The sequence below is a fragment of the Orcinus orca genome, chromosome 11 (assembly GCF_937001465.1).
Source record: "Orcinus orca chromosome 11, mOrcOrc1.1, whole genome shotgun sequence".
Classification (NCBI taxonomy): domain Eukaryota; kingdom Metazoa; phylum Chordata; class Mammalia; order Artiodactyla; family Delphinidae; genus Orcinus; species Orcinus orca.
This window is the reverse complement of record NC_064569.1, coordinates 102,540,040-102,557,297: the sequence shown is the minus strand read 5'-3', so window position 1 is coordinate 102,557,297 and position 17,258 is coordinate 102,540,040. Positions and strand designations below refer to the sequence as shown.

At 65.8% G+C, this 17,258-nt stretch overlaps 1 protein-coding gene across 13 annotated transcripts in view; it reads left to right on the top strand.

Moving 5' to 3' along the window:
- The window catches only part of PLXNB2 (plexin B2), a 29,637-nt gene extending 15,282 nt beyond the window's left edge, over window positions 1-14,355 (top strand). For 10 of the 13 annotated variants that reach the window (XM_004279612.4, XM_049694574.1, XM_033405330.2 and 7 more), the window contains 35 exons: window positions 522-1,608; window positions 1,967-2,149; window positions 2,244-2,372; window positions 2,914-3,014; window positions 3,108-3,234; window positions 3,739-3,892; window positions 4,318-4,432; window positions 4,503-4,611; window positions 4,688-4,789; window positions 5,246-5,338; window positions 5,675-5,756; window positions 5,839-5,999; window positions 6,115-6,263; window positions 6,421-6,529; window positions 6,744-6,880; window positions 7,073-7,243; window positions 7,708-7,837; window positions 7,923-8,150; window positions 8,285-8,461; window positions 8,557-8,696; window positions 8,790-8,890; window positions 9,004-9,233; window positions 9,324-9,505; window positions 9,907-9,973; window positions 10,134-10,280; window positions 10,857-11,013; window positions 11,151-11,251; window positions 11,331-11,415; window positions 11,573-11,727; window positions 11,807-11,967; window positions 12,050-12,197; window positions 12,597-12,661; window positions 12,875-12,950; window positions 13,311-13,385; window positions 13,473-14,355. In XM_004279612.4, the coding sequence (XP_004279660.1) occupies window positions 535-1,608; window positions 1,967-2,149; window positions 2,244-2,372; window positions 2,914-3,014; window positions 3,108-3,234; window positions 3,739-3,892; window positions 4,318-4,432; window positions 4,503-4,611; window positions 4,688-4,789; window positions 5,246-5,338; window positions 5,675-5,756; window positions 5,839-5,999; window positions 6,115-6,263; window positions 6,421-6,529; window positions 6,744-6,880; window positions 7,073-7,243; window positions 7,708-7,837; window positions 7,923-8,150; window positions 8,285-8,461; window positions 8,557-8,696; window positions 8,790-8,890; window positions 9,004-9,233; window positions 9,324-9,505; window positions 9,907-9,973; window positions 10,134-10,280; window positions 10,857-11,013; window positions 11,151-11,251; window positions 11,331-11,415; window positions 11,573-11,727; window positions 11,807-11,967; window positions 12,050-12,197; window positions 12,597-12,661; window positions 12,875-12,950; window positions 13,311-13,385; window positions 13,473-13,577 (5,526 nt within the window). In that variant the 5' untranslated portion in view covers window positions 522-534 and the 3' untranslated portion in view covers window positions 13,578-14,355. The remainder of the gene's footprint in view (window positions 1-521; window positions 1,609-1,966; window positions 2,150-2,243; window positions 2,373-2,913; window positions 3,015-3,107; window positions 3,235-3,738; window positions 3,893-4,317; window positions 4,433-4,502; window positions 4,612-4,687; window positions 4,790-5,245; window positions 5,339-5,674; window positions 5,757-5,838; window positions 6,000-6,114; window positions 6,264-6,420; window positions 6,530-6,743; window positions 6,881-7,072; window positions 7,244-7,707; window positions 7,838-7,922; window positions 8,151-8,284; window positions 8,462-8,556; window positions 8,697-8,789; window positions 8,891-9,003; window positions 9,234-9,323; window positions 9,506-9,906; window positions 9,974-10,133; window positions 10,281-10,856; window positions 11,014-11,150; window positions 11,252-11,330; window positions 11,416-11,572; window positions 11,728-11,806; window positions 11,968-12,049; window positions 12,198-12,596; window positions 12,662-12,874; window positions 12,951-13,310; window positions 13,386-13,472) is intronic. The other 3 variants (XM_049694578.1, XM_049694576.1, XM_049694577.1) reach the window with 3 other exon arrangements.
- The last annotated feature ends 2,903 nt before the right edge of the window (window positions 14,356-17,258 follow it).

Here is a 17,258-nt window from a genome sequence, read left to right as displayed (position 1 = left end):
CCGTGTGTGCCGAGAGTCAGGCATAGAACAGGTGTGTGGCCCACCTGTTTGCATGTTCAGGGCCTGTCGGTCAGCTTGGGTCTGTGCTCTGGACAGTGTGGAGCACCTGGGGCTCTTGGGGTCATGGGGTGCGAGGGTGGGCACATGAGTGAGTGTCTGGGAGACTTTCTGGAGGAGGTGCTCTTTTGCCTTGGAGGTGGGCCTGAAGGTGCTTTGGGAACCTGGGGGCAGAGGACAGGGTGCAGTCCTCTGGGGGCGGCTGCACCCAGGCCTGGAGCTGCAGTGCTGGTGGCCTGGCCCCTCAGCGGTTAGGTTACAGGTGTTCCTTCTTGAGGAGCGCTGGGAGATGATCTCCTTAGAGATGAGAGTGGGTGTGTCTGGCCAGATGGGTGGGAAGGCAGGGAAGGGATCGTGGGCTCGGGCGGGCTGCGGGCCGGGCAGGGTCAGGCACCGGGGGCTTCCTGTGGGGTGGTGTGGGTCCTCCAGGCTGGGGCTCCCCTGACCCTCCTCCCTTCCCACAGGGTGCCAGGGGCAATGGCGCTGCAGCTCTGGACCCTGACCCTCCTGGGCCTGGCGGGCACAAGTGCAAGCCTGCGGTCCCGCAAGCTGGACTTCTTCCGCAGCGAAACAGAGCTGAACCACCTGGTGGTGGACGAGGTGTCGGGCGTGGTGTACGTGGGGGCGGTGAACGCGCTCTACCAGCTGAGTGCCGACCTGCAGCTGGAGCAGCGGGCGGCCACGGGCCCGGCCCTGGACAATAAGAAGTGCACGCCGCCCATCGAGGCGAGCCAGTGCCACGAGGCCGTGCAGACTGACAACGTCAACCAGCTCCTGCTGCTCGACCCCTCCCGGAACCGCCTCATCGAGTGCGGCAGCCTCTTCAAGGGCATTTGCGCCCTGCGTTCCCTGAGCAACATCTCCTCGCTCCTCTTCTACGAGGATGGCAGTGGCGAGAAGTCCTTCGTGGCCAGCAACGACGAGAGCGTGGCCACCGTGGGGCTGGTGAGCACAACGGGCCCAAGCGGCGAGCACGTGCTCTTTGTGGGCAAGGGCAACGGGCCCCACGACAACGGCATCATTGTGAGCACGCGCCTGCTGGACCGGACGGAGGGCAGGGAGGCCTTTGAGGCCTACACGGACCACGCCACCTACAAGGCCGGCTACCTGTCCACAAACACACAGCAGTTCGTGGCTGCCTTCGAGGACGGCCACTACGTCTTCTTCGTCTTCAACCAGCAGGACAAGCACCCGGCCCGGAACCGCACGCTGCTGGCGCGTATGTGCAAGTACGACCCGTTCTACTACTCCTACCTGGAAGTGGACCTGCGCTGCCTGGGCCCCGACGACACCCGGGTCCCCGCCTTCGGCACCTGCCTGGCGGCCTCCGTGGCCCGGCCAGGCGCCACTGGGGTGCTCTACACTGTCTTCAGCACAGATGGCCGGGGTGGCGGGGGGCCACGGGCGGGCCTCTGCCTGTTCCCACTGGACGAGGTCCACAGCAAGATGGAGACCAGCCGCGACGCCTGCTACACGGGCACCCGGGAGGCAGGCCGGGACACCTTCTACAAGCCCTTCCACGGCGAGATCCAGTGTGGTGGCCACGGATCGGTATGTGGCCTCAGCACGTTCTCCCACGGGCTTAGACCACGCGCGTGTGGTTCTGCGCGTGGCACTGCTTGCCGTGTTCACGTCCCACATGCTTGTGAAAGCCGTGTGTGCGTGTGTGTGTGTGTGTGCATGTACGTGTGTGTCCCTGCGGACAGGTGAGCGTGAGATGTAGGTGCCACTTCTCCCAGGTGTCAGCCATGCTGGGCATTGGGTTTTGGAGCAGTGAGCACGTGGGTAGGGGCCCTGCCTGCCTGGGCCGGTCCTGGGGGACGTGTGCAGGGCTGCGAGTGCTGGGAGTCGTGGCGGGGAGAGGCCTCGGGCGGGGGTCTGCACCCACCGTTGACGCCATGGTCCATAGGGTGCCAGTGAGAGTTTCCCGTGTGGCTCAGAGCACCTGCCCTACCCGCTGGGCAGCCGAGACGGACTCTCAGCCGTAGCCGTGCTGCACCGTGGAGGCCTGAACCTGACAGCTGTGACAGTGACGACCGAGAATGGCCACACCATCGCCTTCCTGGGCACCTCGGACGGCCGGGTCCTCAAGGTGAGGCCCAGGGCTGGGGCAGGGTGGTTTCCGGAGGGGTCCTCAGTGCAAGAGGCCCCCTGCCCTCACCGTGCACCTGCCCTCGTGCCCACAGGTGTACCTCGCTCCAGATGGCAGCTCCGCGGAGTATGGCTCTGTCCTTGTGGAGATCAACAAGAGAATCAAGAAGGACCTGGTGCTGGCCGCAGACCTGGCCAGTCTGTACGCCATGACCCAGGACAAGGTTGGCCTGTGGAGCCTGGGAGGAGGGGCCTTGGTGGTCCAGCCCCTAGAGACACGCAGAGCATGCTGGGAGGGGGCCCAACTGTCATCTCCCTGGGTCCTGACAGTGTCTCTCAAGCACCTTCCCCGTCTTTGGAACCGTTTCTCGCTGTTCTGTGTCTCCGGCCCGGCCTTGGGCCCCTCCTGACCAGAGGATCAGTGCTCTGAGTGGGCCTTCCCCAAGTGCAAACAGGGAGGTGCGGGGCCCCAGGCAGCTTCTGTGAGCTCAGACGGTGGGGGACATGGGCCCCGGGCTCCTGTGCCACCCGATCCTGGGTCAGGTCCAGCCTCCCGGCCGGGTCCCACACAACCTGGCCAGCAGCTGCTGCCTGGAGCCCTCACTGCCCAGCCTTGAGTCGTGTCGAGGCTTCTAAGCCTTAGCGGTAAAGGTGGGATCAAGCTGGTGGTCCCGGGAAAGTCTGGCGTCTGAGCGAGGTCCTTCGTGGCTGCTGGCCCGACACCTGCGGCGGCCGTAGTCCTGCTCACCGCCCCGGTGCCCCCAGGTGTTCCGGCTCCCCGTGCAGGAGTGTGAGAGCTTTTCCACCTGCGCCCAGTGCCGCAGCTCACAGGACCCCTACTGCGGCTGGTGTGTCGTCGAGGGACGGTGAGCATCCGGGAGTCTGGGGTGCTCGGCCCAGCCTGGGTCCGGGGGTGCCGCCCCACCCTGAGGGCTCATGGGTGCCCCCTGCCCCCGCAGATGCACCAGGAGGGCTGAGTGCCCGCGGGCCGAAGAGAGTGGCCACTGGCTGTGGAGCCGCAGTGAGGCCTGCGTGGCCGTCACCGAGACCCAGCCGCAGAACATGAGCCGCCGGGCGCAGGGAGAGGTGTGCGGTGGGGGTGGAGGCAGGGGCGCTGCTGGCCGGACGCAGGGAGAGGTGTGCGGTGGGGGTGGAGGCAGGGGCGCTGCTGGCCGGGCGCAGGGAGAGGTGTGCGGTGGGGGTGGAGGCAGGAGCGCTGCTGGCCTGGGGCTGTGGGGACGGCAGGAGACCCGCGTAGTATCTCGCTCCTGGCCTGGACGGCAGTGCTGAGCCTGGGGACAGGGACCCCATCCTTTGTTGGGTCCCCTGGCCCCTTTGACCCGAGGGGCTTCTGAGAATCCAGGGCAGACCCAGGCCCTGTCCCAGGAGTGGCTTAGGTGACCACAGAGGGGCCCATTCAGATGAAATGGAGCCAGGTTCTAGAGGGTTCTCCAGGGGGCAGGTGTACACATACAGGAGGGCGGCCGGAGAATGGCCAGAGGACTGGGGCTCAGGGCGGGGGCGGGAGGTTGCCTGCACCCTGAGGCTGGGCAGAGGAGTCCTGCTGTGAGCTGAGTGGCCCTTCCGCAGGTGCACCTGACCGTCAGTCCCCTCCCGGCCCTGAGCGAGGAGGACAAGCTGCTGTGCCTCTTCGGTGAATCACCGCCACACGTGGCGAGCATGCAGGGGGGCGCCGTGGTCTGCAACTCCCCGAGCAGCATCCCCAGCACGCCGCCTGGCCAGGGTGAGGCCCCGCCCGAGCCTGTCCCCTGAGCATTTGGGGCAGCGGAGGACGACTCACTGGTGAAGGTGGGGGCCACGTGGTGACATGGCTGGGACCTGGCAGGCGCTGTGCCCCAGACGCCCAGGAACCACGGCCCTCGGTGCCTGCAGGGACAGAGCGAGGGCCCAGCAGCGCAGAGCCCTGGGGAGCGACACACGAGCCGAGATCTGATAGCGGCGGCGGGTCCTGCTGAGCCCTGCGGGGCACCACTCAGACCAGGGTCTCCACACGCGGCCTCCCGTTCTCTGCTGGGTCGCCTGTGGGGAGCTCTGATGGAAGGAGGAGTTGGGGCCGGGGGGGCCCAGTTCCGGCTTCCTGTTCCCCCCAGCCCAAGCCCGCCTCCCCCTGCGGCCCCGCCTGACGCTGGCCCCATCTGCTGTCCACAGATCACGTGGCTGTGACCATCCAGCTTCTCTTCAAACGCGGCAACGTCTTCCTGACCTCCCACCTGTACCCCTTCTACGACTGCCGAGTGGCCATGAGCCTGGAGGAGAACCTGCCGTGAGTGCCCCTGCCTGTCCCTCCCAGCCCCCGCTGCGGACCCCACACTGCTCACCACCCTCTCCTCCAGGTGCATCTCCTGTGCCAGCAACCGCTGGACCTGCCAGTGGGACCTGCGCTACCACGAGTGTCGGGAGGCCTCGCCCAACCCTGAGGACGGCATCGTCCGTGCCCACATGGTGAGGGGCCGTGAGGGCACGTGGGCCAGGCTGCTCGGCCGACGCCAGCAGCACCTGACCAGCCCTGCCCCCGCAGGAGGACGACTGCCCCCAGTTTTTGAACCCCAGCCCGCTGGTCATTCCCATGAACCACGAGACGGCGGTGACCTTCCAGGGCAAGAACCTGGACACGGTGAAGGTGCGGGGGGCTTGTGGGGCCCTGGCTAACCAGTGAGGCCAGGCCTGGGGGTCCCAGCAGGGGCCGTGATGGCTGGTGGGGAGGCACAGGCTTGTTCAGAGCCGTCCTGCAGACCAGAAGCTAAGCGCCGGGGCCCATCCAGCCTTCTGCGGCTCAGGGCCCAGCACGTGAGGGAGGCAGAGGGGTCAGAGGGTGGACGTGGGGACATCTGGACGGGCCTCGAGGGTTTAGGGCGTGCAGGGGCTGGGCAGCCAAGTGCCACTCAGGAGGGAGCAGGGCGGTGAGTCTGGGTGTTGACCGTGGCGGGGCCTGTCTGTGAGCGGCTGGGTGTCAGTCGGGATGGGGGCGCCCAAGCTGGCCCGGGAGCTGTGTGGGGCACGGCAGGCCCCGGGGCCCAGGGCGGGCATGTGGGACGTGCTGGCCCGCCTCGGGTATCCTGACTGGCCTGTCTGGCAGAGCTCCTCCCTGCGCGTGGGCAGTGACCTGCTCAAGTTTGAGGAGCCAGTCAGCACACAGGAGCAAGGAACCTTCTCCTTTCGGACCCCAAAGGTACACCTCCCGGGGTGGGTGGGCCAGGCTGGTGGACCCCGAGGGCTGGCCCTGCGGGGGCTGCCCAGTTACCTCCGGGGCTTGAGGGGTGGGGCGGGGGCAGGCTCACCAGCTGCCCTTCTGGGGAAGCGGGGCCGGCAGGCAGGTGTGGCCTCAGAGCATCCCTGGGCCTCCCGTCTCCCTGGAATCCAAGTCATCCTCAGTCTCTGAGCCTCCAGCTTCTAGCCACCTGGAGGCCTCCCCTTGCTGCCCGTCAGCTGTGAGGGGACACACGGTGGTCACTCTCGGGGGCTCGGGTGGGAGGCGGGGGTGCAGCGTGTCCCTGTGTGCCCCCAGCTCTCCCACGATGCCAACGAGACGCTGCCCCTGCATCTGTATGTCAAGTCCTACGGCAAGAATATTGACAGCCGGCTCCAAGGTGGGTGGGGTGGGCAGCTGGGCTGGTGGGCGGGCAAGGGCAGCAGGGCGGCCCTGCTGACGGCCAGCTTCTCCCTCCGCAGTGACCCTCTACAACTGCTCCTTCGGCCGCAGCGACTGCAGCCTGTGCCTGGCCGCTGACCCTGTCTACAGGTGCGTGTGGTGCAGCGGGCAGAACAGGTGTGTGTACGCGGCCCTGTGTGGTAACGCCACCTCCGAGTGCCCACCGCCCGTCATCACCAGGGTAAGCCCCCTTACCCCTGACCTCCCTGGCAGGAGGGACTCCAGCCCGGCCCGGGACCAGCTGCGCAGCCTGGCCTGCCCCAGCCACCAGGTCAGCCGGGCTCTGCCAATTTCAGATCCAGCCTGAGACCGGTCCGCTCGGCGGAGGCATTCGCGTCACCATCCTTGGGTCAAATCTGGGGGTCAGAGCAGACGACGTGAAGAGGGTCACCGTGGCTGGCCGGAACTGTGCCTTTGAGCCAGAACGCTACTCCGTGTCCACCCGGTGAGTGGGCAACCTGGGCCCTCCGAGCTGGGCCAGGCCCTACCCTGGGGGGCCGGGGGACTGGGGGGATGGAGAGGAAGGACAAGGTGCAGGTATGCGTGGGTGCCCAGGGCTTGCACACACACAGAGTGTGCCCACCTGCCTGCCACCCATGCAGGATCGTGTGCACCATCGAGGCTGCAGAGGCGCCCTTCACGGGGGGCGTCGAGGTGGACATCAGCGGGAAGCTCGGCCGTTCGCCTCCCCATGTCCAATTCACCTATCAGGTAAGCGCCCGGCAGGTGGCTCTTGCAGGTCAGGACAAATGTGGGTGGGATCTGGGGGGCCATGCGCTGACTCGGGGTGAGGCGAGGCTGTGCCCCTGCCTCTTTCTGACAACGGTCATGGCCCAGTCGAGGCCCGGGAGGGAGGGCCGCAGCCCTGCCGCCCCAGCCCTGCCGCCCCAGCCCTGAGTCAAATGTCCCTGCTTTTCTCTTCTAGCAGCCCCAGCCCCTCAGTGTGGAGCCAAAGCAGGGGCCACAGGCGGGCGGCACCATGTTGACCATCAATGGTACCCACCTGGACACAGGCTCTGAGGAAGACATGCGGGTGACCCTCAATGACATCCCTTGTAAAGTGTGGGTGTCACCCACAGGCCGCCAAATCCTGGTCTGCCCTGGTCCTGGGGACAGGGTGAGGGCCCTCTGGCCGTGACCCTGTGTCTATCCTGGAGGGGGCAGTGGAACCAACCAGACCCACTGACCCACTGGCCTGGGGCTGCGGGCGGTCCCAGGGTGGGGCTGGCATTGACTGGCGATCCCCACCCCCAGGACGCAGTTTGGGGCACAGCTTCAGTGTGTCACCGGCCCCCAGGCAGCTCCGGGAGAGCTGCCCCTGAAGATTTACTATGGGGGCTCCGAAGTGCCCAGCCCTGGCGTCACCTTCACCTACCGTGAGAACCCAGTCCTGCGGGCCTTCGAGCCGCTGCGAAGCTTTGTCAGGTGAGACCTCTTCCCCCCCCCGTGGCAGGTGCCCCCCACTCCCACACTGCTGGCCACACCCACCCCATCTAGCTATTTCGCAGGTGCCCTCTTCTCACTGGGCTTGTGAGGATATGGCAGAGCTGGTCTGGGTGACAGGAGGAGGCCTCCAAAAATCCCCACTGTACTCCCAGGTCGGGCAGGCCCGACATCCCGCCTCCACCTCCCCCCGCCACCCAGCCCAGCCCTGCTTCTGACAGTCCAGGGTGGCGGTGCTCAGTCACGTGCTCTGAGCACACACACCCCACCCCACCCCCCGCCCCTGCCATTGCAGCAGGTTTGGGCTTGCACACACCTGCAAGGGTATCCAAAAGCAGGGTGGGGGCGGGGACACAGCCTTGCAGGCCACCTGCTCTGGAGCTGGCTGGGCACCTCCCTTGCCCAGGTGTGCCCACTCAGGCACCATCCCCCTCCCTGCCCCCCAGTGGTGGCCGGAGCATCAACGTCACAGGACAGGGCTTCAGCCTGATCCAGAAATTCGCCATGGTGGTCATAGCCGAGCCCCTGCAGTCCTGGAGGCGGCGGCGGGAGGCCGGAGCCCTGCAGCCCGTGACGGTCAGTCGGCGCCCGCTGCTGGGGACACGCCAGGGCAGGATGCAGCCTGTGCCAAGTGGCCTAACGGTCCTGCCTCGGCTCTTAGGTCGTGGGCAGGGAGTACGTGTTCTGCAGTGACTCCAAGGTCGTGTTCTTGTCCCCGGCCGTCCCCGAGGAGCCCGAGGCCTACAACCTCACGGCGCTCATTCAGATGGATGGGCACCAAGCCCTGCTCAGGACTGAGGCTGGTGCCTTTGAGTACGTCGCCGACCCCACCTTCGAGAACTTCACAGGGGGCGTCAAGAAGCAGGTCAACAAGCTCATTCACGCGCGGGTGAGGACCAGTGCAGCCCCGGGGTCAGGTCCTGAGCGGGTGCGTGTAGGGGAGCAGCCCAAGGTCTGGGCTGAGCTGGTCGGGGCATCCCTGAACCCCTCCTGGGCACTGTGGCCCCATCCCCCGCCCCCCAGGGCACCAATCTGAACAAGGCGATGACGATTCACGAGGCCGAGGCCTTCGTGGGTGCCGAGCGGTGCGTCATGAAGACCCTGACGGAGACCGATCTGTACTGTGAGCCCCCAGAGGTGCAGCCCCCTCCCAAGCGGCGGCAGAAGCGGGACACGACCCACAACCTGCCTGAGTTCATTGTGCGTGTAGGGTGGGGGCAGGGAGGGGACAGGGCACCGGGCTCTCGTGGTCTCGGCCACGCACCTGTCCTTGCTGACTCCGCCTCTCCACGCAGGTGAAGTTTGGCTCCCGGGAGTGGGTGCTGGGCCGCGTGGAGTATGACACGCGTGTGAGTGACGTGCCGCTCAGCCTCATCCTGCCGCTGGTCATCGTGCCCATGGTGGCCGTCATCGCCGTGTCTGTCTACTGCTACTGGTGAGCCTCTCCCCTGGCAGCCTCAGCCCCTTGGCCACACCCACCGGCCAGCACAATCCAGGCCAGGTCCCAGGAGCTTCCCTGTGCCCCCAGGAGGAAGAGCCAACAGGCAGAGCGCGAGTACGAGAAGATCAAGTCCCAGCTGGAGGGCTTGGAGGAGAGCGTGCGTGACCGCTGCAAGAAGGAGTTCACAGGTCGGGGCCGTCCTGCAGGTCCCGGGGGAGGAGGGCTCGGAAGAGGCTGCATTGGGAGGGACGGAGGAGGGGGGCTGCCGGTGGGCGGATGCCTCACCACGACCTCCCTGCAGACCTGATGATTGAGATGGAGGACCAGACCAACGACGTGCACGAGGCAGGCATCCCCGTGCTGGACTACAAAACCTACACCGACCGCGTCTTCTTCCTGCCCTCCAAGGACGGCGACAAGGACGTGATGATCACGGGCAAGCTGGACATCCCTGAGTCACGGCGGCCCTTGGTGGAGCAGGCACTCTACCAGTTCTCCAACCTGCTCAACAGCAAGTGCTTCCTCATCAACGTGAGCGGGGCGGGGCCTCTGGGGCGTGGGGCGGGGCCTCTGGGGCGAGGGGGCGGGGCGGGGCGGGGCTCTGACCGGCCTCCCCCACAGTTCATCCACACCTTGGAGAACCAGCGGGAGTTCTCGGCCCGCGCCAAGGTCTACTTTGCGTCGCTGCTGACGGTGGCGCTGCACGGGAAGCTGGAGTACTACACGGACATCATGCGCACGCTCTTCCTGGAGCTCATGGAGCAGTATGTGGTGGCCAAGAACCCCAAGCTGATGCTGCGCAGGTGTGTGGGGAAGGGCAGAGGCCGCGGTGGGGGGTGTTAGGGGGTGGCAGTGGGGCAGCACAGGCTTGTCCAGGCACCTGGTTTGCCAGCAAGTACAGCCAGTGCCAGTGAGTAGGGCAGAGGGATGGCGGGGGGGCATCGCTGCTGGCAGGTGGTCTGTGCTGGCCACTTATCTGCTCCCCCTTCTCATCAGCCCTTTGTAGGATGGGGTGGAAGATGAAAGGCCCACCCTGAGGGGGCTGGGAGATTGGTCACTGCAGGCAGTAAATGTACAGACTGACGGAGACTCTGGCCTGGACGGAGGCTGGGCTGCTCTGAGGGTGGTCTGGGTACTTGGAAGAGCCAGCTGATCCTAGGGGCACTAAAGGGCCCCTCAACACAAGGCCTTTCTGCATCTCCAGGTCTGAGACAGTGGTGGAGAGGATGCTGTCTAATTGGATGTCCATCTGCCTGTACCAGTATCTCAAGGTGGGCTCCACACAGCCCTGCCAGGGGGTGGGGAGGGACGAGGTGGTGCTGTACCCCCCGAATGTCCACCTCCCTGCGGCCCAGCTCCACCTGGACGGGTTTGCTTCCCACCCTGGCACGATCAGTCCCACCGTGGCTCAGCCGCCCCGTGTTGCTGTAGGACAGCGCAGGGGAGCCGCTGTACAAGCTCTTCAAGGCCATCAAGCATCAGGTGGAGAAGGGGCCGGTGGATGCTGTGCAGAAGAAAGCCAAATACACCCTCAACGACACAGGGCTGCTGGGGGATGACGTGGAGTATGCACCCCTGGTGAGCCCCTGGGGCTGGGCGGGCTGCTGGGAGACCTCAGGGGCCGGGTTCCAGGCCAGCCTCAGGACCAGAAGCTGATGCCACTCGCCTCCTTCGTGGACTTGCATTAGAACCCATTCCCCGTGCTGGGCCCACCCGTGTTCAGGGAGGGGCCTGGGTCATGGGTCTCCAGCAGGCTCGTGGGTCACTGGAGAGAGGATCTAAGTGTCATGACCCCAAGCCAGCTGCCTCCTGGGTGCCCGGGCCTGCTGCAGGCATTTGAGGGGCCTGGGCACACCAAGTGAGTGGTGGTAAACTCGTGCGCGTGTGGAGGTGGTACATGTTGTGTGTGCCCCCGTGACGCCTGTGTGTTGCGTGATACCTAGAAGTGAGCAGTCCTCTGCCCTCTGTCCTGCTGAGCCATGGCACGCAGGAAAGGGTGAGGCCTGGGTGCTGAAGGGGCTCAGGATCCCCACCACCACTCCTCCACCTGAGGGTGTCGCCACTTGGGGGGAGCCCCAAGACTGCCCCCGGTTTGGGGCGAGCGAGGGCGAGGGCCCCTCCCCAACTGGCCCTTCGTTCTGTGTCCCCTGGCAGATGGTGAGCGTGATCGTCCAGGACGAAGGGGTCGACGCCATCCCTGTCAAGGTCCTCAACTGTGACACCATCTCCCAGGTCAAGGAGAAGATCATTGACCAGGTGTACCGCACGCAGCCTTGCTCCCGCTGGCCCAAGGCTGACAGTGTGGTCCTCGGTGAGCACCACCCTCGTGTGCCTGGCTCTGTGCCCGTGGAAGCCCAGTCGGCCAGGTCGGGTGGGGGATAGCGAGAGGAGGCCCGGACAGGGTGGGCTGTGGCCGGGTTCCAGGAGCTGGGCTGTGTCCTCCCACAGAGTGGCGTCCTGGGTCCACAGCCCAGATCCTGTCAGACCTGGACCTGACCTCTCAGCGGGAGGGCCGGTGGAAGCGCGTCAACACGCTGATGCACTACAACGTGAGTGTGGCGGCCGGGCGGGCCGAAGCCCCTGCTGAGGGCGGGGCAGGCGGGCCGCCCTCATGACTCTGTTCCCCAGGTCCGGGATGGGGCCACTCTTATCCTGTCGAAGGTGGGGGTCTCCCAGCAGCCTGAGGACAGCCAGCAGGACCTGCCTGGGGAGCGTGAGTCCCTTCCCCTTGTCCGGGCCCCTCTGGCCTCTGGAGGTCATCGTGAGCCAGCGTCCGCCCCATGCCGCCGTCTCGGGGGAGCTGTGAGCCCGGCGTGGGACCCAGGCCCCGGGCCCCGGTCCTCGTCCTTCAGCACCCCCCTCCCCCACAGGCCACGCCCTCCTGGAGGAGGAGAACCGGGTGTGGCACCTGGTGCGGCCAACGGACGAGGTGGACGAAGGCAAGTCCAAGCGTGGCAGCATGAAGGAAAAGGAGCGCACCAAGGCCATCACCGAGATCTACCTGACCCGCCTGCTCTCGGTCAAGGTGGGCCGCGGAGGGCGTGTGGGAGGCAGACCTGGGACGGCGCCAGTGGGACGCGCTGAGCCCCGCTCCCGCCCCGCAGGGCACACTGCAGCAGTTCGTGGACAACTTCTTCCAGAGCGTGCTGGCGCCTGGCCACGCGGTGCCGCCTGCAGTCAAGTACTTCTTCGACTTCCTGGACGAGCAGGCAGAAAAGCACGACATCAAGGACGAGGACACCATCCACATCTGGAAGACCAACAGGTGTGGGCTCCGTGCCTCCACCCGCCCCGCCCGCCCTGCTCCAGGCCTCGGCGGCCCCTCACACCCTGTCGTCCCGCCTCAGTTTACCTCTCCGGTTCTGGGTGAACATCCTCAAGAACCCCCATTTCATCTTTGACGTGCACGTCCACGAGGTGGTGGACGCCTCCCTGTCGGTCATCGCACAGACCTTCATGGACGCCTGCACACGCACAGAGCACAAGCTGAGCCGCGTAAGTGCAGCTGCGGGCGGCCCAGCCCGCTTCCTGGCAGCGCGAAGCATCAGGGGAGGGGGCTGTGGTGCAGGTGAGGAGGTCGCTTTGGGGCGTGGATTTGCACAGCGGGGGTTGGAGCTCAGTAGAAAGACAGGTGCAGGGTACCTGGGGCGGAGGGAGGCCCCCTGGGCAGTGGACCTGTGGCAGCCTGGGACCCCGAGCTCCTTCCCTTCCGTGAGAGAGAACAAGTGAGTTTTACTATTAATCACAAAATGACGAAAACACCGTCAGGTCTGTGGATAGGTAGGGCAGCTACCGCCGTTGGACCCCCATCCCCCGCACACCCCTCTTTCTCTGGGTATCCTGAGCGCGTGCAGGTGTCTCGGCCTGGGTGTCACTTGGCTCTGACCCCCACAGGACTCTCCCAGCAACAAGCTACTCTACGCCAAGGAGATCTCCACCTATAAGAAGATGGTGGAGGAGTGAGTCCCCCCCACCCCCCAACGAGGCCAGAGCCTGGCTGCCCACCCTCAGCCCCCACCCAGCGGGGCCCCCGGGCGGTGCAGGCCTGTGATCAGGAGGTGGGGCCCGTGGGTAGCTTCGGGTCCAGCGTCCGGGAGCCACCGCCCCCCCCCCCACCGTTCCGGTACCCGCCCCCTGCGGCCCACCCTGTGTAACTCCCCCTCCCCTCACAGCTACTACAAGGGGATCAGACAGATGGTGCAGGTCAGCGACCAGGACATGAACACACACCTGGCAGAGATTTCCCGGGTAAGGGTGGCACAGGGGACCCACAAGCTGAGCCCCCCCCAGGATTAGCCCTCCACCACCCCTGCCCCCCCGGAAGGCCCTGCTGCGCGGGCCAGGAGACTGCACGGGGGGCGGGCAAAGTTGTGCCCACGGGGGAAAAAGGAGAGGCGCAGACGAGGGGGCTTGGGGGGCGGTGGGGCTCGCGAGCAGCTCTGAGCCAGCCCCGCCTGCCGTGGGTCTGCATGGGTGGGAGGCTCTCTGTCCGCGGTGTGCTGTGGCTGTGCGTGTCACGACTGCCGGGGGGACCCTTCGCGTCTGCCTGCTCCACTGGGAGACAGCCTCCTGTCCCTGGGTCACGCAGCCCTTCCGCCACCCTCCCAGGCGCACACGGACTCCCTGAACACCCTCGTGGCCCTGCACCAGCTCTACCAGTACACGCAGAAGTACTACGACGAGGTAGGGGTCCGGTCCTTCCAGGACGGCCGTGCTCACCCTAACCCTGACCCTGACCCTGGCCTGTGCTCTGACGTGACCCCTCCTCAGATCATCAACGCCCTGGAGGAGGATCCCGCCGCCCAGAAGATGCAGCTGGCCTTCCGCCTGCAGCAGATCGCGGCTGCGCTTGAGAACAAGGTCACGGACCTCTGACTGCGACCTCCACCGTCATGGTCTCGGGACACAGGTGTGTGACACCCACTGCCGGGCGCTGGGCGGCCCCGGGGGAGCACGGCCAAGCGGGCAGGACTCAGCCCTTCTCTCTCTGGCAGAGGAAGAGCCCCCGGGCTTCCGAGTGTGTGCGTGGCAGGGGGGCCCCCACCTCAGCATTTGTAGCCTCATAGCACCCTTCTCCTGAGCAATAGTGCCGGGCGCCCACCAGCACCAGTTCCCTCCTGCAGAACCAGCATCGGGGGTGTCTCCTTCAAGCCTCCTGAGTGATTCGAAAACGTGCCTTATGTCCCTGGCGCCACGCTGGGTTGCTGGGGGCAGTCGGGCCTCAGCCCCCCTCCCCAGGCACCAGCAGCCGCCTCAGATACCTGGGTTGGGCCTTTTGGGGTGAGGTCTGAGTGCCCTCGGCCCCCAGGACCTAGTGCCCAGACTCTGTCCGTCTGCCCTACCTGGACTGGGGCAGAAAAGTGGTACGATGCCTTCCTGACCTCGCTGGCCTGCCCTGCGGGGCACTGGCACTCCCGGGGGACTCCGTGCTGCAGGCCCCACCTCAAAGGTCAAGCTGGACGTCAGACGTCGAGGCCCAGGCGGCCAGAAGGGACCCAGCAGACTGGGGATCAGGGTCCCGGCCTGTCAGACAGGCTGACCTAGAGGCCCTGCCCAGGTCCGGGGGGCCGGGAGCAGCTCCGCCAGGACACCCGCAACCCTTTTTGTAAATCCTGTTAATTGTCAATCAAGCACAGCTGTCTTTTTCACTCTGCTGGTTGGCTGGGTTCTTCCCGGGGCTGCCGACCCGCCGTCCCTACACACCTGCCCCGTTTTGGTACCGGGCCTGTCCTGCCCACGGCCTCCCTTCCTGTGCACTTCTGGCCCCAGATGCTCACCTGAAGGTGGGCCCGTGTGGCCTCGCGCACCCACCCCACAGTCCCTGGCTCCCCACGGCCACCAGCTCGGCCGAGTCCACGCCTTCCTGCTGCCCCAGCAGGACAGGACGGTGGTCAGGGCTGGGAGGTGAGCGCTGGGGTGCGAACCTCTCCCAGAGGCACATCCTGGTGCACCCCAGCACTGAAAGTGATCCCGAGGCAGGTGGGGGTTCCAAGGGCACAGGGCGGCGGCCCCGCCCCCCACGGTGCGGGATTGGGCCCGCTTGGGCGCCAGGTGGTGGCAGGGGTGGGCGTGGCGCGAGCTCTCAGGGACCTGTTTTCTCCTTCCTGAGGTGCGGTGCCTCACAGGTGTGGTCCACCCAGCACACATTTAGTAAGGCCCTACTGGGTGCAGACCCCACTGGACACGGTGGTTCCTGGAGGGAGGCCCTGTGTCCCCCTGCTCGAGGCTGTGGGGCCATTAGGGTCAGCTCCTCCTGGGGTCCCAGGCACCTTTGTTGTAGGAAGGAGGGGCTTGTCCCGGAGGCAGGCCATGTGGGGAGGCAGACTGCTCCCAACCCCCGTGTTGCACACAGGGCAGGAGCCGTGAGATGCGCTCCTCTGTGGCCAGTCAGGCACATGTACCGTGACCACACGGGCGTGCGCGTGCGCGCGCACACGTAGCACCAGCGCGTTGGGCCCCTCACTCGTTCACTCAACACGCGTGGTCCTGGGCACTAGGGACACAGCAGTAAAGGCGGCAGAGAGGGCCTTCCTTGAGGGAGCCCTTGTGTTCCAAGAATACCAACCCTAGCAGAAAAGGGATTTAGTGGCTCCGTAAAGGCAAGCGAAGGGGTCCAGCTTCAGATATGGCTGGATCCAGGTGCTCACATGTCTTTGGGTTCCATCTATCTGAACTTCTTCCCAACACATGCTCCTTTATTCTCAGACACCTGGGACGCTGGTGGCAGGGCACCCCAGCCTGTGTCTCCTCCACTTGGGGCACACCATTGTGGCTGAGAAGTCTCAATGGGCTTGGCCTCGATCATAAGCCACTTCTGTACAGGGACAGCCCGTTTTGAGCCACGTGGAACACCCCTCCCACATGGAAGGGGTACTAGGCAAACAGCTGACGTCCCCCACCCCAGGGCCCCTGAAATGACAGTGTGACCAGAAACCCAGATGGGCAGGAGATCTGAACAAGGTACTTCTAAACCAGAGCAGGGGCGGCATGGTCTGGGAGTGTTCACCCTGGGGGGAGCGGGGGCAGGGGGAGCAGGAACCTGGAGGCCTGGCTTCTAGACTGGACCCCCGTGGGCCACTTGCTCCTCGGCCAGGCATGAGATGGAGAAGAGTCAGTGAGCCCACCTTCTGCTGTGGGTCTAACAGGTGGGGTTCCCTTCCCCCTCGGAGGACAGGAGTGTGAAGGGATCCAGGGGCCATGCTTTCATGGGGCCAGTGAAGAAACGGCATGAATGTTGGGTGCACGGGGGTGGGCAGGAGGCTGGCAGACCAAGGGGTGACCCAGCCTTCTTCACTTTCCACTTCCCACTTTCCTCCCAATGCAGTGGGAGTGGGGAGATGCAGGGATGGAGGTGACCAGCGACCTCGATGACCTTTCCTTCCAAATTGCAGAAAACAGCCCAGGACCACACCCTGCTTGCTTGTTAAGAGCAGGAGACCTCACCTAAATCATGGGGCCCCTGTGACAGGGCCAGATAGCATTTTAGGAAGCTCGTTCTGACCTCAGGGAGAAGTGCAGCCAGGAGACCAGTGTGGGGCTGAAGAGGGGATGGCCTGGACCTGTGGAGAGGGGACAGTGGACACGGAGGGTGGGGGCATCTTGGTACTTAGGGGTAGCTGTGAATCGCAGTAGAGAGTGGAAGGAGGCGGGGGGGGGGTTCCGGGGACCCAGGGCTCATAGGAGGCTATTCCGTGCCGCCCCATCCGTGCCCCATCTGCACACCCACTGGCAAGGCCTGCCACTCCTGGCTGCCCTCCATCCACACCACCCTCCCTCCAGGCTCAGTCCTCGACCTGCCGGCCGGGATAACGCTGTGAAAACACACAACACTGCGAATAAAAATCTGAAATCCTGTCGGTGCTCGCTGCCCAGCCTGCCACGGCCCTGCACCCATGGCCGCCACTCTCCATTCTGGTCTTCAAGTCAGGCTAAGTCCTGAGAGGCAGGACCGTCTGGAAGCTGGCCCAGCATCACTGCTGTCACCTCTGGGGGCTCTGACTGTGCTCCCCCTGCCACCCCACCACCACGGGGAATCCTTCCTGGTCATTCCCCTGCAGTATCACAGCCCCCTCCCCTCCAGAGGGCAACTTGGCCGAGACTGATCTGCCGGGGCAGCGGGGCACACTGCGGGCGCCCCTGTGCCCAGGGCAGGTTTGCTGAACGCTGAGGGAGGGTCTCAGTGTGGTGTGTGACCGCTGAGCAGGGCAGTGAGGCCGCTCCCCTCTGGTCAGCGCTGACCACTCGCAGCTGGGATTCCGGGTCGACAGACACCCCTGCCCCCATGGGGGAGAGGGACAAAGGCCGCCCCTCCCTGCAGCGCGGCCGGTTCCCACGGCCCCGCTGCTCCCTCCCGCCTCCTCTTTCCCTGCTTTAGCTGAAGCTCCATTAACTCCGCACAAAACCTCGGCTGCTTCGCCCGGCGGGCTGCCGGGAAAGTGCCCCTAGCGTGAGGCCCCGAGGAGGCCCCGGGTGGGGCGGCTGGGGGAAGGGACACCGGCGTCCTCACCCCATCCCCGCCGACCTCTGCTGGCTCCCAGAGAGGGAACTGAGGCCGGA